Below are 26116 nucleotides of genomic sequence, written 5' to 3' on the forward strand. Positions count from 1 at the left end.
TATATAAATTTTTTTCTATAGAAAGTGGATCTTTCCTGAGATATTTCCTTTAGAAAGCATGCATGTCTTTCTCTGTGTCATTCATAATAATGTGGATTTCTAGGATTATGGGAAGTGTTTGATAACAGTTATGTAACAAACACCATATACCTTTATGAAGCCAAAATACTCTGATGTTCAGTAACTACAAATCCCAAAGAGCATTTCTCTTTCTTTCAGACAGCTGGGTCAGAAACAGCTGTACCGCTCTATTCATCCCTGTTATTTATATTTTTATCTCTGATTTCATGAGGGAGACTTTCATGAAATTACATAAACCCTCTGTACCATGTTTATTAAATGCATCCTCCCTATAAACACAATAACAGTTTGAATGTGTTTGCTCCGTGTCCATTTCTATAAATAACCCATAGAACAATATGCTCATTAACAAAGATGTTTTACACACTATGAATAATGCATTAATGTTTTATGAATAATAGACTCATGAATAATGTAGGTTTGGTAATAATTGGCAGCACTTAACAATGTGGTATGTGGGAGAACATTCTCGTCCAGCACAACACACTTCACATAACACTGAACACACTCTCACCTGGGCTTTACTGATTCTCTACACACACAGGATTATTTCATTAAACAAAAGATCACAATTTATTCAGCCAACCAATATTCTCATTTTCCACTTTGTGGATCTGTTACTGTGATCAGAAACAGAATTAGCTGAATTTTTCTACCACTTGTAGAAAAATGAAAGGGGGAAATTTGAACATGCATTTAAAAATTTGATACGGTGGATTTCCATCTTAAAAATGGGGTACATTTCCATTTCATTTCCAATATTAAACACCACATCACACATATTGTACATGAAAAGGTTTCTGTGTAGCTTGTTCCTCTGTCTCCTGTATGTTTGATCTTGTCATATGTAGTGATTTCTCTCTGAAGTTCTTAGGAAAGTGCATACAGATCAGATACTCTGTTAGTAGTTGAACTGAAGTGCTGGTTAAACTAGTTTGTAAGTTATGCAGTCCTGTTATGTTAATCCAAGAGCTCGGTAAGATCATAGAGGTGTTCTCAGACTTACAGTTGAGGAAGCTTCAGGACTTTTTGTATAGATCTAAAAAGGGCTTTCATGTCGTGAGGAAGTGTTTCTTGGCTTATGCTTGAAAGACACAGCAGAGTGTAAATTAGGAGAGCATTTCTAACATATGTTTTTTTCTTTTATGACATGCTGATACAGTATGTTTATTCAGATCTGCTGCCCACTGCGTCAGGGAAACACTATTCCTTTGTTTGTGTCATTCATTTCCTATTAATATACAATCAGAGCTTGTGCACCTTTGTGGTTCTGCAGTTCCCTCAACAAAGTGGGAGGCTGAAATGCATAGAATCCCAGTTGACATACTGTATGTTGAAGTACAAAAGGTTTGTACATACAGCTTCAAGCCTGTACACTTGAAAAGGTGCTCTAAGCTATCACCTTTGACCTAGATTGCATATGGGACCATTTAAAGGGCTAACATGAACTATTTCAGGCCTGTTGTTGTTTTTACATGTTCTGCACTGTTGGCGCTTTCCCCACACAAGTGCACAATCAATACAAACAGGTCAATTCACTGGCCAATACTGTCCAGTGGCAGTGCTAAGTGTGTTTGGGAATGTCTCTGTAGCTTCCCTGCTAAACGATATGCCACAGGAGCTGAGGAGCCATTAGATTAGGAAATGTTGACAAATAAAACTGTGAGCTGTGCCCACCAAAGGCTATATTAATTTGATCAAACATATATTAAAAATACTAATATTGTGAAATATTAATACAATTAAAAAAAAATGTTTAATTTATTCCCAAGTGGCAACGCTGAATTTTCTGCGTTCTGAGTCTTCAGTGTCACATGATCATTCAGAAATCATTTAAGTAATTTAAGGAAAATTTGTTCTGCTCATGTTTGATAAATAACAGCTCTTGTCTGTGGAAAAACATGCTTCTCTCTTCTTCTATTCTTAATCGTGTCCTTTTAGCCTCTTTCTTTTTTTGGGGGGGTGGGGGGTGGTCTTGTTTCTCTTTTATGAAAACTTGCATGTCGGTCTAAATTTGGTGTGTTTATGTGCCTTTCATTCTCACATCATTGCAGAACCATCACCCAACAAAGATGTATATGGAGCAGAATGCTTAAGGCAACAGAGCAGTATTTCAGTCTGCTGTCTGATGTTTTATGTCTCTCTCTTCTTTCTTTAATTGACTGTCTCTGTGTAACATGATGGCAAGCGCTCAGGGTAATTGTACGCAGGTCTTTGAGATTACAATCTTGGCAACCAACCTCTTGTTTGGCCAAGAGTGAAAGGCTGAATAATGTGGACAGACGAGGTTGGAGTGGAACAAAACACATCATACTCAAAGCGTCTTTGGCAAACAATAGGCTACACAGGGTGAGTACAGACCCATCAAAGGACAACAACAGTGAAACTTAGGACACACTGAGGAGAAGACGATAATTAAACAAACAGGTGTACAATAAACATGATTGATGCATAGGATTTCTATGTCAAGATGGCTTCACCTTGTAACTATGTGGAACAGTTTATTCTAGTGAGTTATAGCAGGTTTGTTCTTTCTGAGAGGATTTTTGCTTTGGAAACTCCTTTGTGAAATGTGAAAATGTGTGGAACAATGGTTTTTTCCCTCTAGTGTGATGGAGAACATGTCAAAATAAACTTTTAAATGAACAATGGCACACACAATGTATTCTTTTCATGTAGAGGTGTGAGTCATAGTTATGTCTTGGTAGATATGGATTTCAATCATTCTTTCCTATGGAATTCAGAACACTCAATATTCAGTGTTTAAAGAGACAGTTCATCAAAAAAAATAAAAACTTTGTCACTATTTACTCGCCCTCATGTTATTTAAATTTTTCTTTTCTATGGAACTTTTTTTTTTTTAGTAATGTGGTCGTTTTGTGTGAGGAACAGATTAAACATGACGTAATTGTTCTGAAATGAAAGTCAAAATGTTCATTTTTGAGTGGGAAGAAATAGTTCACTCCAAAAAAATAAAAATAAAGTAATAATTTGCTCATCCTTATGACTTTCAAAACTGATTGAGATTTTTGGGTGAACTGTTTCTTTTAAGAGCTTCAGCGTGGACTGTGAGTTGTGCTGTAATGTAACTGCTGAAGCTTTGAGATTTGCATAACTTTGCACATAATCAATTCAGTAATGAAATGAATCGTCACGTGGCTGTCTCTAGGATTGGCAGTAAGGTCACAGAACTTCTGTGGTCCAGAATGTCCCATGGTTATGTAAACATGAAAGTGAGGAGTTTGTTCAGTGTTCTCTCAGCTGTATAACCATCTTTTGATTCAGTGATTCATGCAGTCCATTTAGAAATGGGCCCCTTTTATCATGCATTACCAAATGGAAAAAAAATATTAAGTGACCCATTATAAAGTAGAACGAATTTAGTTTTATTTGCATGGAAGAGAGGTTGAATATCTCTCTTTCTTTCTGTCTCTTTTTTCTCTTTAGCCTCGTCTCTAGTGTCTCACCGGTTTGTGACGGTGCGACGGGGGAGCCCAGCAGCACGCAGTGGTCAGATCCAGCCGGGGGATCAGCTGGAGGCCGTGGAGGGCAGATCAGTGGTGACGCTGCCTCACAGAGACCTCACACAGATACTGCGTAGAGCCGGCAACACACTCAGACTCACCATTATACCACGCTCTCATACTAGTAAGCACACCGCACTCGTACTATGCTCTTAATTTCACTTTTAAAATTATATTGTGTGTACACTACCGTTCAAAAGTTTGGGGTTGGTAAGATTTTTAATGTCTTTGAAAGAAATCGCTTATGCTCATCAAAGCTGCAATTATTTGATCAAAAATACAATAAAAATGATAATATTGTGCAGTATTACAATTTAAAATTACTGTTTTTATTTTAACATATTAAAAATTTTAAAATGACGTTTATTCCTGTGATGGCAAAGCTGTATTTTCAGCAGCCATTACGCCAGCCTTCAGTGTCACATGATCCTTTAGAAATTATTTTTGAAATTCAATGTTGAAAACAGCTGTGCTGCTTAATTTGATTAAAATATGCATATACATATGCAGATAAATTTTTTCAGGATTCTTTGATGAATAGAGAGCTCGAAAGATAAACAGCATTTATTTGATATATAAATGTAAAACTCTTCACTGTCATTTTTGATTAATTTACTGCATCCATGCTGAATTAAAGTATTAATTTCTTTCAAAACGTTTGAATGGTTGTTGTGTAAATGCATAAATATTTGTTTTTATTGTGTATATCTTACATTTTGGTATTTGTTTTGTAAAGTGCCTTGAGAAACTTTCTGTAAATAAAGTTTATTATTAATAATATTATTTATTAATTAACAATTTATTCATTAACATTTATGTAGTAATTAATAAATAATTAAATCAATTAAATATTTTTTATTCATGTTACTTTTTATGTTATATTTTATTTATTATATTCTTTCCATGTTACTTTTTATGTTATATTTTATTTATTATATTCTTTCCGCTAGACCTTTTGGTGTATTTTCAACAGTTTCCACAAGAGGGTGCTCGTGTAAAGACACTAAATAAGTGTTTTTTTTTTGTTTTTTTTGTTGTTTGTTTTTTTCAGACAATAATCTGCCTGAGTACCCTGACTTTGATGCTGAGAGTCGGTTAAGAAAAGGGCATCGTGCCAAGCAAAAGGTGAGACTACATACATTCATACAGAAATGCACATATATATTTAAATGGGTTGTGGAATCATTTTGTTCCATAGACTTTTTTTTACTATCAACCTCAAAACTTTAGGTTCAAATTCACACAGATGTGTAGGGAAAGTGCATCTCTGTAACTGGCCACCATTTTTGAACACATTGTTTATTTTAAATGCTCCTACAGTGTGATCATATTATTATTATAATTACTATTTAATATACGAGGTCCTATAAGCTGCATGAGTGTAGCATGTTATCTGCAATTTATCAGTATTTCATACCCTACACCACATAAAGTTGCTTATGAAAATGTCTTTCTCTCTCGACAGGATTCCCAGTATTATAGCGTTGATCTTGAGAGGGGGCCAACAGGGTTTGGTTTTAGTTTGCGAGGTGGAAGCGAGTATAACATGGGTCTGTATGTGCTCGGTCTGATGGAGGGTGGACCAGCCTCACGCAGTCAGAAAATACAGGTTAGTTTACACACATACACAAACTATAACACATGCATTAAGTTCATTTTATTGGGACACCAGTGAATACAACATTTCACTTAATTCTGTTAGGGATGTTTGAAAGTGTGACTAGGAGCAGTACTGAGTCATGTTGTGAAGATTATGCTGAGGCATGCTGGGATTAGATTCTGTTGTTGACATTACGCTGAGTCACAGAGGGTTTTGCTGACTCATATTGCAGGTGAGTGATCAGCTCGTGGAGATTAACGGAGACAACACATCTGGAATGACACACAGCCAGGCCGTGGAGCAGATCCGAAAGGGAGGAGCCCGGATACACCTTATACTGAAGAAAGGCAATGGATACGTTCCAGATTATGGTGAGGGGAGACAGAGTAATGGATAGGAATAGAGGGTTTGAGAAATGTAGGTTTTGATATGAGTAATGGTCGACAGATGCCTGGAAATATTTTTACAAAAGTTCTGCTTTCCTCTGAAAGTTACCAGGTTTATATCTGTATATCAGATTTTTCTAGTCAGGGCCATGGGCGGGTAAGAGGATATTTGGAGCTCATATGTTGTAATGATACATCCTCCCATGAAAACTTAGTGGAAAAACAAGGTTATGACAGACATTCAGGGCTTTTCCAAAAGCATTCAGGATATAAGCTCCATCCTTTGGTGCCCTCCATGGTCAGACTAAAGCTTCTTACCTGTACTTTTTGCAACTCTGCTTTGTTTTTTTTCTCTTTATTTAATTCTTTCTCTTGCTGTCTTTCACTACTTCATACTTTCGCTCTCTTTCTCTCTCTTGAACTCTCGTCCAGTGGAGCTTTCCAGCTTATCTCTTTGTATGACTAACTCGAAGCAGGGCGAGCCTTGCTTCTATGTCATCGGCCGGACAGAAAATATGCGGTTGGTAACAGTTCCTCGTTCCTGTTGGTTGTCATTTTGTCTTTCTTAATGTTCACTTCGAGATCTCACAGTTGTCATACTCCCTTCAACATTCTGCTTTTATATATATATATATATATATATATATATGTAACACTAATGCCATTGTTTCACTGACAATGTAGTTTAGTCAAGCACTCAGAAAAGCAGCAAACACATTTCTCGCCCACCGCCTCCATCACAGACCTTTACTGAGGCTGAGATTTCAGGGAATAACCCCTTACTGATCTGAACAGTTATTAGTACATCACACGGTTGTGCCCTCATTCATCCACCCACTTCTCCATCATCCAACCCTTATCTGACACCTTGTTTTGTAGTTTTTTTTTAGATAATGTTTTATCATTCAGCTGTCTCTTTCTCCTCCTCAGACCTTGAAGCTTGAGCCGTTTCCCCCTCCTCCCTCTTTTCCAAAGAGCCACGTATGGCTACAGTGGATCGCTCTCCTTTGAGGAGCAGCAGATGGGTGGATGACAGTGGACAAGAGAGGAGAGAGAGGAGGGGGAAGGAAAGGAGGGAATCAGGGGGAAGGAGCAGAGGAAGAGGAACGGAGGAAAGCAAGTGGGGCTGGGCGGAGGATGGTAGTATGGCTGGTAGCTCCCGGTCGGCAGGAAGAAGGAGAGAGCAACAGATGCGTTCACGGAGTTTACCCGGCACACTGAGGAGCCGAGAGGGGCCACGGAGAGAAGAGGATGAGGTCAACACACGGAGGGGAAGGAAGGGAGAAGAGGAACAACGACGAGGAAGGCAAAAAAGTAATAGCGTTGGAGAGAGAAGAGGAAAAGTGAAGGATGTTAGTTCAGAGAGAGAGAATGGTCTCCCAACACACCGAGAGAAAGAGAGGAAGTGTCAGAAGAGAAAAGAGTGATCACAATAGAACCAGCACAACGGAGGTCACACAGCACACACCTTTCTCCTTCCTCATGCCTTTGGACAATGACGATGATGGGTCGAGTGCAGAATCGGCTCACAGCTTCTCTGAAGTCAGTGTGTCTGCAGCCAGCATCGCATTCTCGGGGACTCAGTGGCCCCTGGATGCCATCAGCCCTCTACAGGCTCCTGGATCTCCGACAACAGCCCCGGGACCCTGGCTAGTCCCCAGCCCTCACAAACTCTCTCAGGTTTTAGAGGGGAAAAGGCTGAGCCAGAATAAGGGAGGACTGTGGTCCTAATGCTATCTCTTTAAAGGGATAGTTCACCTAAAATCTCAACCTCATGACGTTCCAATTCAGTATGACTATTTATAAGAATTTATTTATAAGAATTGTAGTAGTTGCACTTTTTCACATGAATGAATGGGTACTGAAGCTTTTAAGATTAAAAAAAGATGCAAAAGCACCAAAAATGCTTTATACAACTTGTATACTATATTCCAAGTCTTCTTAAGTCAATTTTTGTGACTCTGATCAAGTGATTAAAAAAAGGATTTATTTATGAATCTTTGCTACTTCTCTCATGAAATGTCATGAACATTGCAAAGAGAGCTAGATTTTAGTGAATAAAGGTGCTGTCTTATTTACCATTGTTCAGCTATTTTTTAAAATTTTTGCTATTTTCATTATTTTAATAGGAATCCACACCATCTGGAATTTCATGTAAGACTGAAAGATTTCCCAATGTGAATTTCGCAATGACTTCAGTTGGTCATGTGAATTTGCTACGTTTACCAACAAAAACCTGCTTGGTGTTAAAGTGAATTTTGTGTGAGCTGTAGTTCATACAAAGCTACACTATTAACAATTTACAATAGACCATTTTTGTTTGCAAAATTGCGCCAATGTGATTGCACTTTAAAAGGATAGTCCACCCAAAAATGATGACAACATTTTCTTTTTTGGGTGGACTGTGCCAAACAACTGAGATCGTGATCTGTTCTTCACACAATACTATCACATATCATATTGACTTTTAATAACATTTTAATGTAATTTAGTTCTTAAGCCAAATGAACCAATTTTATGATTGAGATTCACTTTCATGATCCTTTAATGATGCTTTTGCATCCTTTTCTTCAAAATTTCTCCTTTTGTGTTTCTTGGAAGAAAATAGTCATACAGGTTTGGAACGTATTGAGTATTACTAAATGATGACAGATTTGTACTTTTTTGGGGGGGGTAAACTATCTCTTTAACTTTCTCTCTCACACACACCTCTCCTGCTCTATCTCTATATCTGTGGTTTTCGATACACTACCACCATCCCATCCGTCCCTTTTCTGTCTCAAATCCATATCTATATAATACTAGAATTGTGGTATTGGAATCATTCAGATACCGCATAGGTCTTTCATCCAGGCCGATCAACACTTGATTTTATCGCCATCCAATGGCCAAGGAGAGAAAATGAGCAAATGCTGCCATTACTGTGTGGCTAGCATGATAGTAGCTGCAAGGTCAGTTAGTATGCGTCTATGATTCATGGTGTCCTTCATAGCATGTGTCTGTTTTTCCTATCATTTTTTATTTTGCATCTTTTCTATGTATTTTCTTAAGAATGCAGCAAAAATTCTATTATAAAAAGGAAGATTTATTTAAGGCTGCTGAGCCGTGCCCCTGAAGAGCTACATATCTGAAAGTAAACTAGATCGAAAACAGATCTTCAGGAGCAGGACTAAGTGATTTAAGAGATTTTATTAGCTGCTTGCTGTTTGTGACTGGACTGTAACCCCTCCCCTGCTGTGTGTGCAGTGGTCTTGCTGTAGAAAGGGGGGAAGGAAGAAAACAGAACTAAAGTTTTATTATAAGGCCAGTGAGCCGTATCAAACCTCTCCAGGTGCCTTCTGCTTCTTTAGCCAGTGTTTACCAAAAAAGAAACAAATACAACTAAAAGAACATAATACGTAGCGTAGTAGAATGTGTGCAACACAATACTGTTCTGCCTCTTTAACATCTTTGCAAGACTTGGTTCACGATTTGGGGGAAGTATTCTGCACACGCTCTGCTAAACTTCAGCTAAGTGAGTCAAAGTGAAAGAGAGCCATTACAAGTGCCTCATGCGATATTCCTTTATACGAGACATAGACTTTCCTCAAGCTCAAAATCAGGACCCAAAGTTTAAATTTTTTCCCATTGTGATACTTGATTTTTGCGTTTGTATGCTTTCCGATTCAATATTTCAGACCCATTTCATTGCCCTTGACATTTCTGAAAAATCGCGATAATGAGAAAACGAAGGCTTGTTCGGTCCTCATTCCCAAGCCCTCCACCAATCAGCATCGAGCATCATGCGGAATCTTCATTTCAGGAGACAAAAAGAAAAACAAAAGAAACCAAGAAGAAGAAAAAAGGGCATTTTGATACAGGTCTTCTATGCATTTTGTAAGACTTACTGATCAAAAATTGCGGTAGGATTTTTCTACCTAAGATATGAGATTCGTAATTTTTGTGTACTGTTAAAATACACAGGCAGGTTGGTGAATCAAAACCGAAAATTTAAAGGAGATCCGATGATAATCAGACATGCTGTACCACCAGCTTATGCATTGATCTTTACCTCAGAACTGTCTGAGCAATAAGTGCTATCTCGTTCTGTTCTGTGTCATACCAAGCAAAGCTCTAGGCAAGCTCATCGGAAAGCTGAGTGATAGAAATATGCACAGTAAAATCACCTGTGATAAAATTAATTAGAATGAAATGCATCCCTATATACATACATTTGATTTTTTTTAATACTAGCCTATAGCATTTTATCAAGTAGATTTATATGAATTTCAATATTCTAAAGAACAGTATTATAAGTCAGAATTTTATCCTGCAGATTTTAAAAATAGAATCCAATGTGTTTTAATTTATCACTGGAGATCTTTACTGTGCTGTAACATATCAACAAATGCTTACATAGAAGATCATGTGCGAGTTCTGTTGCCATACGCAGCCTTGCAAGCATTTAGCAATTTGCAATTCGGAAAAGTGATACAACGATCTTAAGTGTTAACACTTTAAATCAGGGCTTTTACACGACTATTACACAGCGTTCAGCTGTACATCTGAGGTGTCATCTGAAGTTCACTGCTCTCAGAATCCTCAACCAGCCTGGGTATTGTTGTTGACTTTGTACGATTATCCCATGGGCATCAGCACGTGCTGTACAGAAACTGGGATGAGCCTTCTAAATGTTTAGTTTGGGTTTATTTTTGTGAAGGGGAAGATTTAGTTTGTTTTCCAAAACATTAAATCTGTAGCATTTCCCTTACTGTAGCAGGTCTTATGACAAAACAAGCTTATTGTACATTCTTTTTTTTAAATTTTTTTTTGTAAACTGTATTCTCGATTGGCCCAACGTCTCACATTTCAGAAATATACAGCACTGTCGAGTTATCCTGAGACACATGCAGCATTTTAAACCGAGGTGCCCACTGGCTTGACGAGAAGCTTGATATATAAAATTATTCTTAGAATTCAATCTTGCATGTCTGTAGTGAGTATACTAGTTTTAAAAGCACTGGCCCTTACAATGAAATCAAATGTCCCCATGGCATGATACTGTATTCCACAGACAATGTTTTATAGAACATCTTGCCGGTTTCAAATTATTCAAAATGTGGAATCTGATCTGACAGCTTGATTGCCCCCTAGTGCCCACTGTGGCCCTCTTTTATATTCCTCTTCATGACGTCTTCAACAACATATTAAAAGCAAGATTTAGAGACAAAAAGACTGAAGTATGTAGTCCACAAAAATAACAATTAGCATGCCCACTGAACATTTGTCCCGCCCCATATAGGTTTCCTTGTACTGGAGACAGTTTAGACCCGTAGATGTTCAGTAGTCAGAGATGTATACAGTCTCAAGGACGAGCCATACTCTGAGCCAACCGATATATGAATTCAATGATGCAATGTTTTTTATTATAATGTCTGCAAGGTTCCTATCAGTGCAAATGTGCCATTTAAATGCTAATCAATGATGTCATACTCTTTCCCTCTACCGAGAGAAATCCAGATGGGCGTTTGGCCCTCTGAGTTTGACGCTTTTAAAATGTCAAAACACAAACGGAGTGTTTCAGCTTTGAATTTTCAACTTGAATTTGCTATATTGGCCTTGTAAGGAGTCAGCCATTGTACAGAACAAGAACAATTTTATTTGTAAAGAGGAAAGAAAAGGGCATGTTTTATATCTATATTCTAGAAATATAGGATAGGAGGCAGCAGGGGTGTAAAGTACTTGAGCGATTGTACTTCATTACTATATGTATTAATTAAAACTGAATATTTACAGAATTACATTTGTAAGAAAAATCATATTTTTTTATTACTCTGTACAATTTAATTCTTTAAAAAGTACATTATTTCACTGGCCATCATGACAAAAACCTGAAAGTTGAAATGTGTTGTGTAAAATGTATTATTTATATTATATATGCATTGTTGAAGACTAATACGACTGAAGGGAGAAAACAGTTGGTGATCAGTTTATAAACCAGTGTTGTTATTAACTAAAACTGTTTAAAAAATGTTTTTATTAACTGAAATAAACAAAAAAATAATAGAGGAAAAATTTAAACTTGAACAAAATTAAATTTTTTATATTGCCTTGGAAACTAACTGAAATAAAATAAGTCTATGTACTAAAATTACTAAAACTAAAACTGAAATAAATATAAATTATACAATAAATAATAATTAAGGATAAAAAATAATTCCAAAATAACACTGCTATTAACAACTATACTCACATGTCAAACATCTATATCATCAATTTAGGCTTATTATAAAGGGGATATTGGATGCCTATATTCCACAAGTTGGTATGATTCTTTAGGGTCTTCATGAAATGTCTGTAACATTCTTCAATGGTTGTGTAAAACAACACATTTTTTACCTTATCAAAAACAGGTCCGTTCACAGCGACTCGTTTCGGTGCATTTCTCTAAGTGATAATGAGCTACTGCTCACCCCACCCATCTCTTCCGTGGGGCGTATCGACACAAGACGTGTGAATTGCTGCCTTGGACTCTGTATATGGCTCGGAGGTGGTCTTAAAGGTGGGGTAAGCGATTTCTGGTAGCCAATGTTGACATTTGAAATCACCAAAACAAACACACCCCTACCCCAAAAGGGTCTCGCCCCTATTTTGATAGCTCCGCCCCACACATACGTACGCAACCCAGGCAACGATTAGTTCTGTGAAACAAAGCAAAACCAATGTTACACTGTGTCTACACTAGGGGTTGAACGACTTCTGATTTTTTGAAGTCGACTTTCATGTGATGAAAGTCGAGTCGAAGTCGACTAGTCGCTGATGACGTCATTAATGAACAAATAAGTCTGGAGCTGTGATAAACAGCTTGTGCACAGCTATGGCATATGACACAGCGCTGCCCACATGGCTGTTGCTCCTATAACAGCTTTTTTGACCTCGCCCCTATTTTGATAACTCCGCCCCTCACGTATTTACACAACCCTGACAGCGACGATGGCGGAATCTGCTATGCCTGCCGGCCGAGGGTATGATGTCATCAATAAGTGAAAGTGATGGGTGTTACTATGGTAATTAAATGTAAAAATCAACTTAACTCACCTGTCGAGAAGAAACAAAGCAACCTTGGAGTCCGATCGCAGGCCTTCCGCTCCTTGAGTTCTCTCCAGCGCTGGAAAGCTGATCCGATATTTACACGGGTCCTACTTCTTGCCTTATTGCCTTAAGCCTTCTTTTGTTCCGCAGACGTTTTCCTCTTTTGTTTTTTATCCGCCATCTCTATCTTTCTGTCGCTTGGCTCGGCTAATGTCAATCCTGTGCACTGAACGCTCTCTCCTCCGCATCATGTGTAGACACGCCCTTCCTGCTGATTGGCTACAAGTTTGTTTTGCTAGTCAGCCCGAATCAGTTTTCGAAAGCGTTTTTGAAAAATGAATAGCTCAGATAGCTAGCTATCTAATAGAAACCGGCCTCAAATTGAAATAGCTCGCTGGATGACACAGCTTCAGACTCAGACAGCCCATAACAAACTGGCTGCATTCAGTGTCCCCTTTAACAATTAATTTAACAATGTCAAAATTTAAGGCTGGTTTAAAAAAAATTCTAATTCTAAATTGTGTGTCTTAAGAGTCTTATTGCCAGAACATTGAGGCAATTATGATTAAACGAGTTGTTCTGCACTGTTTGTACCACAAACTTACTTAAATGAGAAAATCTCCACTGTCTTGTGATTTCATCTCGCTTTCATGCCTCGTCTATTTCTAGAGCTAAGAAATTTACTTTTAAATACTAAGTACAATTACATGTGCAAACTTTTGTACTTCCACTCAAGAAAGTTTTTTACTAGATACTGTAAACCATACTTCAGCATAATTTCTCAATGCTTTTGACACCCCTGTGTGCCAGACAGCTTGGCCCACGATAATGAAAGCAGAGGACATTCTGTCATATAAAGGAAGTAACCGCTGCACCAGTAGAGAACCTCTCTGAGGCAGCCGCCCGGTCTGAATTCTTATGATCTCTTAATCTCCATTGGTACTGATTCTCCAACTGGCTGGCTGCAGTCACTGTTTTGCTTTCCCCCATTCAGTGCATATGACGGTCACCACTCGCAAGCCAGCGGAATGCATTTAAAACAGTTTCAAGTGTTCAGATGGGGCTAAAAAATTATTCTTTCAGCTCCTGTGTAAAGGTTGTACTTCCTTTATAGCATAAGAGTCCTCTCCTTCATTTTGACTTAGCGTAGACAGGACTCTCAAGTATAGAGAATGAGGAAGCAGGCAGCAGTGTGTTGCAGATTTTTACCTGCCGGGTCTGAAGCGAGACCTCGAGTAGCCGTTATTTTAGTGGCGTCCTCTGCAGGGAAGATGCGGAGTGTGTAAATAGCAGTCCGTGAGGGGACACCTTGAACACAGATGTACAGGTTTTTAATTGTTGCTCTTGATATGTGTGAAGATACTGTATTGTTTTTGAATGCATCAACAGGGAGTTTTGAATTATGAATAATGACATGCAGTTACAGAAATAAACTGAATAAAACGGGGGAAAAAATGTGTTTGCTCATTTCCACTCTCTATAGCCTGGTTCCAAAGCCTAGTGAGCTACATAGGCCACAGTTGATTTTAGTTGGGTTTGGTTTGCTAGCATGTTGCTAAGCTAATAGTGATACTTTAAAAAAGGATAAAAATACAGATTCGATTTTCACTGAAAAATTCTGAAATCTCCCTTTCTAAGCAGCAATATATATTAGTATCATTAGATATGGTTACTGATGATAATTAGATTTTAATGCCATGTTCCCAATAATTTTCTTTAAATTCTCAACGGTGTTCCAACATGTCTGTTTGACTCATTAATCTGCAGTACATTTTCTTTTAAATTGCTATGGAAAGTACCATCTCTGAAAAAACCTGTCAAGCTTTTTGTTGGCGATTGCTAGCGTGAACCACGCTAATCATCTAGGAAGCGTGTGCCCTTGGAATTTCAAGGCTCTGCATTTCAACAGGCGAGTACTCGCACACATTACTGAACCACTTGGGAATAAACTCCTACACATACAAGATCCAGCATCCTACATATTCACCATCTACTGAAGAAAAATATCAAACTGATCTCTCAATATCACACAACATTTGGTCCTACAATACACAGACACATAAGATCTGTACCTCACCATGTGTCTACTGTACATATTAAAATATAGTACATTCTAAGGGGCTCCTCGTACAGTTTTCACGTTTAAATCCATGAAATGCATGATGCATGGCAGTGGAATTTTAAAAAACACGCAAGGTCTTGCGATACATTTTTAAACAGTTTAACTGATTTTAAGTTGAGTGCCATTTTTTTTTTTCAACGCCATGCAAAAATGTTTCTGTGTGAACGGCCCCTAAGGGTTGAGTCATGTAGAATGCACTTTTGTGCATTTAAAAACACAAAATGACGGGCAGTTTTTTGCAGTTGAACTCATTTTAATTTGTTTTTAGAACGCTGTGCCATTTGTAAGATGATGCAAAAGATTCAAACACAATGGTTAAACACATCCAGCTAGCACGTTTACATAGAAAAGCAACAGGAAAAGCTCTGTGTTATGTGTAAACAACCCCTCAGACAACATCCTAACAAATTAAAATCAGATTTGGAACACACTACACAGACAGCAACTCTTAATGACAAACTTTTTTTGTTACAAATAGTGCTCCTTACATGAAAAACACAGCTCTCCACTAGCCCACAGTTTGGTATTGGCACATGTTGCTAAGCTAACAACATCACTTTATACGCACAAAAACTTCATACATCATACAGTACAAATAATGCATTTTAATTTGACTGAACTATTTTTATTAGTATGTTAAGTAAAATATACATAAACTGTATTTATATTCTGCGTTTCTGTCCTCCACCATCTTGGATATTTTTTCTTAACTCATTGAGTATACATACTAAAGTGGTCTAGTCCCTGAAGGATACATTAACTACTTATGTTGTTGTAAAAATGCTAAACATCTAGGTACCACACCAGGTTTTGAAAAAAAAAAAAAACTTGTGTTCATTAATTCACAATACAAATTTACATGATAAAAGGTTCAGTACTCATGCAACTGCATGAGTTGGAACAAATTTGTTATTTTTTTCCCTCTCTCTACTGAGTCTTGTTCCAAAAGCACATACTAGCATTCATCAAAATACATTTGAAAATATGATTATCACACTTGTCACTTCAGAGTGCGAGCAGGCCTGTGGGAATAACAGTAGAAGGCTTCTCTCTCTCTCTCTATTCTAATTGCTCTCACTAATTATACACCATGCCCTACACCATGTTAACTATGAAACGGGAGGGCGAACGGGCTGCTGTGCCTCATCCTTCCACCCTCTATTTTGCCCCAGCATATGGGAAAACTCAGATAACATTGAGAATTTGGTCATTTTTGAGAAGCAGATTTTTTTTTATCCCTTGATTTAAACATGTATCAGCTGACAAGAGTCAATAATATGCATCTGATAGATCACGACATCTTTATTTTTAGAGCGCATGTAACATACGCCTGAAAAACCGACAAGTTGCTGGGGCGTGCATGTGTGCTGCTCCGGGAAGCAGAAGGGGGCTGGATGTTGAGCACCAGGGAAATGTCATGTTGACCTTTTTAATCAGCAAGCTACAGGCTGCTTCAGATGAGACGAGGAGGGTTTGTGTCACTCACATATGAAGTATAATCGGCGATAAGTGCATGTACACAAGGGCTGTATATTACAGCGTCTCTGATACGTTGCGCATTATGCAGTTAGCCTGGATATTGTATGTGTGTCAGTGGCAGGTGGTGGACCCTAAGAAATGAGAATGTTTTTGTAGTCCATTGTAAATTCATGTCCTATTTCCATTTGCAATTTACAATTTTCAGGAGTTGGCTGGTTAGCATGCTTTATTCAGTGCCTGATTAGAAATACATTTTCAGTCTTAATCATAACAAACATCTTTTAAATTTCATAGATAAAATGGTCAAATTAAGAATGTCATTTTCCTTATTTTATTAGTTCGTTCTTTATTTAGCACGCTAACAGCTTAGCCTACAAAATTAGCATAGCGCTTACTGGTTAATGGGCTGCATCCAAAATCGCATACTTTCTGAGTACTGTAGGTACTTATTTTGTACTGTACAAGTGCTTTGCGGCCTTTAAAAAGTATGTTGTATATAGTAATTTTGGATCCGTCATGTTGTCATTGTCATATGACCTACAGCGTCAGTTGTATTTCTTCACTGCTTTTCAGAGCTCCTCTCCTGTGGCCTCATGGGATAGCATGAAATGTCTATTCGATTTGCACTTCAGAATCTCACTGGAAGTCACAGCAGTCTGTGTACTTTTTGCTTACTGTTTTATGAATACTGTGAATTCAGACTTTTTTTTTTACTGTTTTCACCTACTAAGTATGCATATTCGTATGCAGCCAAGCTCGTTACTGATTATCTTGAATAAGATATCATGATAGCATGCTAGGCTGTTGATCAGGTATATTGAGGAAGGCAGATATAATTTCTGTCTGGATCTAAAAAGTGTCTTTCATTAATGTCTCACAATTTGCTGGTTATTCTGACAAAATGACATTTTTTTCCATTTAGCTAATATTTTGTTCATCAATGAAACTTTATTATATTACAGTAGGTGTTCTACCAGTGCCTATTCTCATTTTGAAGGATTTGTAAAAGTGTAAAATGGATGTTTTCCCTGTTTAATAACGTCACAGCTCAGGTTTGTCTAGTGAAGTGCTGTACGATATGATGCCATCAACCTTGAAGAAAACACACACTCGTTCTCTCATCTCTTTCCATCCAGACGTTAATGATAGCCTTCAGTTCTGTAAGCACAAAAGATAAAATTGCGGCACATGTTGGAATGTGACTTCATTAGTGTTACAAACCAACTATTGTTCCATGTCGAATCCTCCCTCCTGCCCTTTGTTTAATGGAGCGCGGCCACTGCTATCTAAGCGCTAATGTCACTGTCAGAATGAGACAACAATTGGACCAGACCACATAAAGCCACCACAGCTCTGCAAAGCAAATATCAGATCAACTGTAAAACCGATTTGACATGTTGATGAAGCTCCTTATATAACATGCTGCTTCTTGTGAATGAATAGTTAAAGAATAGGAAGTGTTCCAAGCATTTAAGAGGGAATAGAAAGCTCAGTGTGAGAGCACAAACGCCGTGGTTGCCCTGTGGGGAGAGAGAGGAAGAGATGGGGAGGGTTGAAAACATGACAGTAGTTTTGAAGCTCAGATCTTCACAATGTTCTCCAACTGTCTTTTTATGACTGGTGTCAGAGACATAAAAGAGCGCAAGAGAGATGAAAAACAGGAATGAAGGATGTAAGGGGATGAAAAGAAAAGGAATACCGAAAAAGAGGGTGAAACTACATTCAAGATTGCATTTGGATAGACAGATAAATTTACAATGAAGATGAATCAAAATGCACAGAGAATTATGCAGTTGAATAATTAAGGATTCTGTGTGGGAGTGTAAGAAATTAAATGGATTTCTCTCCATCCATCGTTTTTTTCCCCCTCTGCAATTCTTTTCTCCTCTGCATGCACCTCTTACATAAACAGTGGATATCAGTATGCTCTATATGAGCGAAGCGTGCCCAATTCACCCGTGCAGAGCGCAGACTCTCACACAAGCACGTTTTCCATTAACTTTAAGAAGAGGGCATAGAATGAGCTGGTGAACCAGTGACGCAGAATGCCATGGGTAAAGATTAATCCTGGACCCAGAAGTCAGCAGAGTGGCTTCAAAAACCAGTGAGCTGCCTACCTAAACAGCATTTTTGAGAATCATGTTTACTAGTTTTTTTGTGGGAATTTATCACTGGATTGACTTTGACAGTGGAACAGTCTTTGAAATGTCTGCCTCGCTTGACTACTGAACTAGGGAGTTGATTGAGACACACGCTAGGTTGTACAACACAGCTAGCATGAGTTTATGCATGTCACACTGCATTGTATTGGTGGATTCAATTGAGAAACTGTTGACAGAAGCATAATTATACCCTTAACGTGGCATCACTGCATTCTTATTGCTATTAAAATAGATAAATTAAGCCCTAATGATAAAGTAAACCACAACATAGTGGTCTCCTTTTCCTGCATGTGCTTAGCACATCCCTTTCACTCACACACAGTTAAGCTGAAAGAGAGTGCAGGACATGTGGGTGGAAGGAAGTAAGAAAAAAATGGATGGTTAAATGTGGGTGCTGAACGCAGTGAGAGCATGAGAGTGTTTCAGCACATGGAACGTCCTAAAATTGATGTAAAAGCTGAAAGCTAGCTTACTTGTCGCGGTTTTTGCTGCAGTGAAAATTATAACACCAAATAAAATATTCATATTAGGCACTGTCATCATTTTACGCTCACATTAACCATTCAAAGCCTGTTTTTTTTTTAATGTAGGCTACCTGTTGCTGACTGAAATGTAAATTTGGACTGAACTGAATGTGCAACATTGCCTCAATGTGTAAATCTATGCTGGCTTGTTTTTTCTGCAGATTAAATGCACCACACTGAGAAACTGCACTCATTTTGGCTCAGCGCAAGAAGCCACTCGCCAGTCGAAATGAATGTTACCGCGTTCCAAAATGGCCGACCACAAGGACACCGTTTCTCTGGCATGTTCCTCTAGCGCTACACGCTCGGACTAACGTCAGAGCTTCGATTGAAAAGAAAAAAAGATATTCTCTCTGACTCACTCAAATGAATTTAACCCCTGCATCACACTTTACCACGGCGAGAGGCGCTGGGCATCATCGACATGCTGCGAAACTAGCGATCGAGACTCATGTGGACACTGCGGTGAAACCGAATGGCGACGAGGGGCGCCAGGTGCAGGGCTGTCCAGGGAGCATCAGAAGGGAATGCATGCCCGTTCAACATGTGAGCAGTTCATTCATGAACGAATATCTTTAGTCACTGGCATCTATGACATCTGTCACATACTGGGAGACACAACCGTATTGGGTAGTTTAATTAGTTGTCATGCAACGCAGTCTCCATAAATTGTCTTAAAAATTATAGTGACAGCTGTGCTCCATCAGCATGGGTGTTATTTAATGATCTCGCGCGCATCGGTTTGACACTGTGTGGACGAGCACGCGGACGCTGTACTGCGCGTCTCAGCTGTTTCGGGACCGGAGCGCCTTTGCGCTGATTACACAAAGCGACATAAAACTCGACAGGCAGTGGACATCCTGCTGCAAGAATTGTATTTCCTCTCGAAATTTAGTTGATGGGGAGGAACGCGTTGCGAGCAACCGCAACAGAAGACCAATAATCATTTGTTCGTTTAAAACTCATAAAAATCCCCGATTTTTTTTTTTGCGTTGGAATGTCTAATTTGGAGATGTAATCGACTTCGATGCCATCGCTTTGGGACGCGTTCTACACATCGCCTCATCGCGCAGCTGTACGCGCTGGAGATGCGCGATTGTCTTCAAGGACCGTCTGGGCAATAAGTGTGAAACCGCTCGCGAGTGAACGACAAATGCGTGCATGAAACATTAATGATAGATGTGATTATTTTACACTGAAGTGAAATTAGGGTTAGAAATAATGGAATGAAGGTGCAAAGAAATAGTGTGTTATGAAATAACCAAATATTGCGTTGAACGGACTTTGCAATGAGTTGAAATGCATCATGCGTGGGAAATTTTATTCCATCTTAAGTTGCATAATGATAAGCTATATTCATGGCTTGAATGAAGAGATCTTGGTTTTGTAATGAAGGTGCAAAGAAGAGAGAAGGGGGAAACTGGGTTGTTCTGAAAGACATGCGCACACTTCCCAGAAGCCAATTTAGAATTGCAGTGGATTTATCAGAAGAACTTTGGTCCCCCTCTCTCTCTCTCTCTCTCTCTCTCTCTCTCTCACACACATGTGTTTGTTTTCCATCACAATCGCCTCTGGAATAGAATGACTCCTGACGAAAATGTCTCCCAAACACTTCAGTCTGGAATATGAGTCATGAATAGATGGCCAGAAAACAGCTGCAGTGCTTCAACTCCACATTTGAAAGAGAAACGGAAGAGAATGCACACCAGAGAAATGGGCGAAAAGGAAATCGGCTTTCCTTCCTGTGTAAAGGATATTCGCTGACTTGGCTTTTTGTGTCGCATCCTTACCTTGGACTTGAGGTGCTTGGAATGTCCTGTGACTCTATCAAATTATTTTTTTGTTCATTTTTATTACCAAATGAGTAACATCTGGCTGAATGACTGATGAAGTTCATTTCTGCAGACTGGCTTTGATCTCAACTCCACGATTCCTTGGTAGCAATGCACACATACACATGCTCACACCCATCGTAAACCAACAAACAAATTAACATTATCATCATCCTTTGAATGTGAATACAAATTCCCAATATGGAATTTCTTCATCCCTTTCCAGTACTGTGACTTCCAAAACTGAATTTAACTTTGAGGGTATCTCAGATTAAAACCACTGACTATTTTAGCCTGGTTACCCAACTCTAACGCCAACACATTTCCATCTCTCCCCCCCACCCGCTCCACGTGGGGGGGGGAGAGCTTCCTCTTACGGGGTGATCACAGAAGCTTGTCCCGGCAGACGGTGACTGTCACGCAGGTGTCCATCAGCATGGATGCTGGGCAGGGCAGCCCGGAAAGTCCTAACCGGGCAGTGGAGTACCTGCTGGAGCTTAACAACATCATCGAGAGCCAACAGAAGCTTCTAGAAACTCAACGGCGGCGCATTGAGGAGCTTGAAGTGCAGCTGGACCGGCTCAGCCAGGAGAACAAAGACCTGAGGTTGGACCGACAGCCCTACCCACCCCCACCTCCTCCTCCCGTCCAGCCACCCACTTCCAACGCTGCAACCTCCACCAAAGTCTACGCTTATCAGACTCGCAACAGCGGGCCCATCCCGATACCCATCCCGGCTCCGGCTCCCCCGCCCCCACCACCACCCGTGCCACCACCCGTGCCACCACGGGACCGTCGTGTCAATGCCAACACTCACATGAGGCTTGGCCAAAGCCTGTCAGCTGGAGCCAATGCCACGGAGCAAGATAGGAACCGAGACTGGGAACGAGACGGCACCGCTACCAGTTTGGGAAGCTCTCTGCAGAGACAGTAAGTACAAGCCTGAGGGCTCTTTTACTGCATAGCTGAGGATCTACTGTAGAAAACAGTTTCCACAGCCCCCATGCTGGCTGTTTGGAAAACTGTCAATCAAGAGAGTGTGTGTTTGCATGCAAAAACGGTTTTTAAGACTGTATGTTGGTGCGTGTGCTCTAAATAGACCACAGTTTATTGTAATTAATATATTTGAAAGGAGCAGTTCACTTAAGAATGAAAATTCTGTCACTGTCATATATATATTTTGTTTCTAAGTTCTAGTGTTCTTTGGACCCCATTGAGTTTCATTGTATGGACAGTTGAAACGTTCTTCAAAATATCTTTTGTGTCCCACAGAAGAAAGTCATACAGGATTGGAATAACATGAGGGTGTGTAGTGTAGATGCTGACAGAATTTGAGTGAACTATCCTTTAAAGAAAGTAGGAGTAAACAACTGTGTGCACTGCAATATTGACTGACACTGGATGAAGATTTGAACTACACAATACACATACTTATGAATATTTGTACACCGTTTGAGTTTTTACATCATTCACTAGTTTTTTTTAACAGCATTTACATTTACACTAGTAATATTGGTGCAGAACTAATGACTTTATAAGTCAGGAACCAAAAAAAAAGAAAGCACTTTTCAGAGGGTATCTCTGCTGTTCACTCACCTTCTGTCTTACAAACCTGAAATTGAGTGCAACACTCGGTCACAATAGGACTGTTTCCAGGCCATCGGACAGGCAGCTGGCTGTGCCATTGAGCCTGAGCATTACATAAGCGGACCGACTCTTATCTGGACAGACTCGTGCTGCTGGGCCTTTGGCAGAGTGACAGGCTAATGTCATGGGAAACTGGGATTGAATTAGCATGCTAAATCTGTCACAAATGTAATGACTTTTGTGATATCGAAAGAGATTGGACTATGCCGGTGACGTTTTCTGGAGATTAAGAAAAAAAAAGCGATTGTAAGTAGACAATCAGTAGATCTATCTGTCTGTCTATCTATCTATGTAGGCCTTTTCTAATAGACATTCAAAGTTTGTCTTTGTTTTTTACTTAAGTTACAGTCATAGGCTTTGCATTTCAATTCATTTGAATTCTACCTCCTTGCATTCAAGTTACGTTTGAATTGCTGTTCTTTATCCTTTTTACTACCTCATTTTGAAATGAATTGCTTTTTCAAACTCATTTTGGATTTGAATTGCAATTTAAAAAGTCATCAATTCATTTGTGAATGGTGCACAAACCTTTTGATTTGGCATGCCATTCATTTTTGGCTGAACTGTCCCTTTAAACTGATGCTATTGATTATATTTTATGGTTTTAAAATGAAATCTCTGAAAACATTTCCACAGTGAGCTGTCAGTAGCCTCAAGACTGTCAATATCATTCCCGGCATGTGCTGCGTCAACACACTCCATACAAATCCAGAGAGAGAGAGGGATGGTACAGAAGTGTAGTGGGCCACTCCTTGTGCTGCTGACAGTTAAGTTGTTTGTCTCCCTCCCTGCATTGCTGAGGAATCGACCTCTCCATTGCACCTCTGATCGCTCTTGCCTGTAAGTGTGCACTTTAACCGGCCTCATCACAGCGCACGATGCATACAGATGCGTGCTCGAGTGTGTGGAGATTAACATTCGGTGGATTGGGTCAGTGTTGAGCACTGCAGAACAGCATCTCCTGTAGTTTTTGAGGCAGGTGGCTAGTGTGGGGTGGAGATTCGTTTTGTATGTGTGACCGGGCCACTGTGTAGGAGAGGTTGTGATTAATTCAGCGCGGAGTCAGATTGTGGATCAACTTGTGTGGGAGAGCGAAGCATAGAGTCAGAAAAAGAGAGAGAGCGAAAGAGGCTGCAGAATACACTGCACCCTTTTTGTGTTGCTCACTTTCTGTTTTGTTTCTCCAATATGCACACCTCTTATATTTGTTTCTCTTGCTCTCCTTTCCGATGGAGAGAAACCTGAATGCCCTCTGTTTGCGGAGATAAATTGAGTGCTTGCTTTCTCATCTGAGGCTTATTTCTTCTTTTCCTTGAGGGCAGATAGCGTACTTAAACGAGTATATGTTGTGAAAAATATTACAAACGCATTTAGAAACTTAACAGCTCCCATAGCTGCTTTTATTAAAAAAGAAATAAAATAACATGAAGATAAAAGTAGATTCAGCACCTCTGCCTTGGTGTCATCTCCTGTGTCATCCGATGATTCACATGATAAATGCGTGTACTCCCTAGCAGTCACGTAAACAGCATCTGGTTGATGTGGACATGTTGACTTTACACCTTTAGGGCTGCTAGCTTTCGCTTGCCATCAGCTTTACCTGAAACAATGAAAAGTCGCATGACACTGAGGGGAGATGGATTGTTTTACTGATAGATTTGAGTGTTTTACAGTGGTTTTTTTTTTTTTTTGGACAGTTAGCCATCATTTGACAGATTTTGAATACACTTCAGCCATACCCATCCTTTTTTATTCTTTCTTTCCCTTTACACTATTGCCAAATTTTCCAATCCCTCGTTCACCCCCTCACCAGCCCTCCCTTGGTGTTGAGCAGATGGCACACCAACATGTCATTTGCCATTTTCTTTAGGGTCGCCTTTTCTCTTTTCACCCACAAGGGTCGTTTACAGCATCACCTTTTCATGTGAGCTCTAGATCTGTGTAGCTGTTCCTGTCCCATCAGACAGATGCCTGCGAATCCAAATGACCCAACTTGAGTGATCACAATCTTGCACTCTCTCTGGTGTAATGCTTTCGGCTAACGAACAAGTGTAACTACTGCTGTGGGGGAGCTGTTGAGGTGGGATTGTTTCTCAGAATAATTAGCATGGCCGGTGTTAATTACATTTGTCCATTGAAGGTGGCAATTACTGTCGTAGACGTGAGTCTGAGTAATACACTGGGTGTTGGAGGACTGACTGATAGAGTTTATGCAATTATGATTGAATAATTGAATGTCTATGGAGGAGCCCGCGTGTCAGGCAAACCCGACACCTGCTGCTTTGTAGGACAGTCTGTTTTATTAGTTATCAAAGTCTTAATTAATGTTAACCTAATTTAATTTAGTTTAAATGGAGAGGGTGTTTTGCCATGAACTGGTGCCAAAAACCAATGGTTTGTCAGTCTACTCCGCAACATAACAGAAGGTGTTACGTGACCTTTTCAATATTATTAACCCGGAGTCATTGCTAACAATAATATTTAACACGTGTAAACCCTGGATTATTGCTCTTATTTGCATATTTCTAAGGTTAAAACTTGGTTCGGTTGGTTTCTGTGGTGTTGTGCTGGGTAGCTCTGCCACTGTGAAATCTCTTTAGTTCAAAGTCCTGCTCGACATAACTGTATATTAAAATTAGATGTATTCTGATTATCACTGGGAACTTGCCTGGTTAGCACTTGGTTTAAGAAAGCCCATGTCAGTTTTATCCAATGGATTTCCATTGATAGTCTATTATGTACAGGTGCATCTCAAAAAATTTGAATATCATAAGTTATTTTTTTTTTTTTTGTGCAACTTATTTCAAAAAATGAAACTTTCATATATTCTAGATTCATTACATGTAAAGTAAAACATTTCAAAAGTTTTTTTTGTTTTAATTTTGATGATTAGAACTTACAGCTCTTAAAAGTCAAAAATCCAGTATCTCAAAATATTAGAATATTTACATTTGAGTGTCATTAAATGACCATCCCTACGGTATAAATCGAGGTATCTTTTGTTTTTTTGAAACCAAAATAATGGGGAAGACAGCTGACTTGGCAATGGTCCAGAAAACAATAATTGACACCCTCCACAAAGATGGTAAGTCACAGAAGGTCATTACTGAATGGGGTGGCTGTTCACAGAGTGCTGTATCAAAGCATATTAAATGCAAAGTTGACTGGAAGGAAGAAATTGGGAAGGAAAAGGTGCACAAGCAACAGGGATGACCTCAAGCTTGAGATTACTGTCAAACAAAGCCGTTTCAAACACTTGGGAGAACTTCACAAGGAGTGGACTGAAGCTGGAGTCAGTCATCAAGAGTCACCACGCTCAGACGTCTTCAGGAAACAAGCTGCTTGAAGTCCAGTGTGAAGTTTCCGAAGTCAGTGATTATTTGGGGTGCCGTGGCGTCTGCTGGTATTGGTCCTTGTGCTTTATCAAGTCAAGTCAATGCAGCGGTCTGCCAGGAGATTTTGGAGCACTTTATGCTTCCATCTGCTGACAAGCTTTATGGAGATGCTGATTTCCTTTTCCAGCAGGACTTAGCACCTGCCCACAGTGCCAAAACCACTTCCAAGTGGTTTGCTGACCATGATATTACTGTGCTTGATTGGCCAGCCAACATGCCTGACCTGAACCCCATATGGAATATATGGGATATTTTCAAGAGAAAGATGAGAAACAGTGGATCCGAGCTGAAGG

General features: G+C 39.3%; 1 protein-coding gene and 1 pseudogene across 2 annotated transcripts in view; both read left to right on the forward strand.

The window, feature by feature from the left end:
• The window catches only part of LOC107745821 (membrane-associated guanylate kinase, WW and PDZ domain-containing protein 2-like), a 41534-nt pseudogene extending 33332 nt beyond the window's left edge, over positions 1 to 8202 (forward strand).
• Positions 8203 to 20645: 12443 nt separating this feature from the next.
• Positions 20646 to 26116, forward strand: part of LOC107745767 (IQ motif and SEC7 domain-containing protein 2-like) — a 76779-nt gene continuing 71308 nt past the window's right edge. Inside the window, exon 1 of one of the 2 annotated variants that reach the window (XM_016559742.1) lies at positions 20646 to 21711. In XM_016559742.1, coding sequence (XP_016415228.1) covers positions 21218 to 21711 — 494 coding nt within the window. In that variant the 5' untranslated portion in view covers positions 20646 to 21217. The remainder of the gene's footprint in view (positions 21712 to 26116) is intronic. The other variant, XM_016559738.1, reaches the window with a different exon arrangement.

The sequence above is a fragment of the Sinocyclocheilus rhinocerous genome, unplaced genomic scaffold, assembly GCF_001515625.1.
Source record: "Sinocyclocheilus rhinocerous isolate Xijiao unplaced genomic scaffold, SAMN03320098_v1.1 scaffold558, whole genome shotgun sequence".
Taxonomy (NCBI): domain Eukaryota; kingdom Metazoa; phylum Chordata; class Actinopteri; order Cypriniformes; family Cyprinidae; genus Sinocyclocheilus; species Sinocyclocheilus rhinocerous.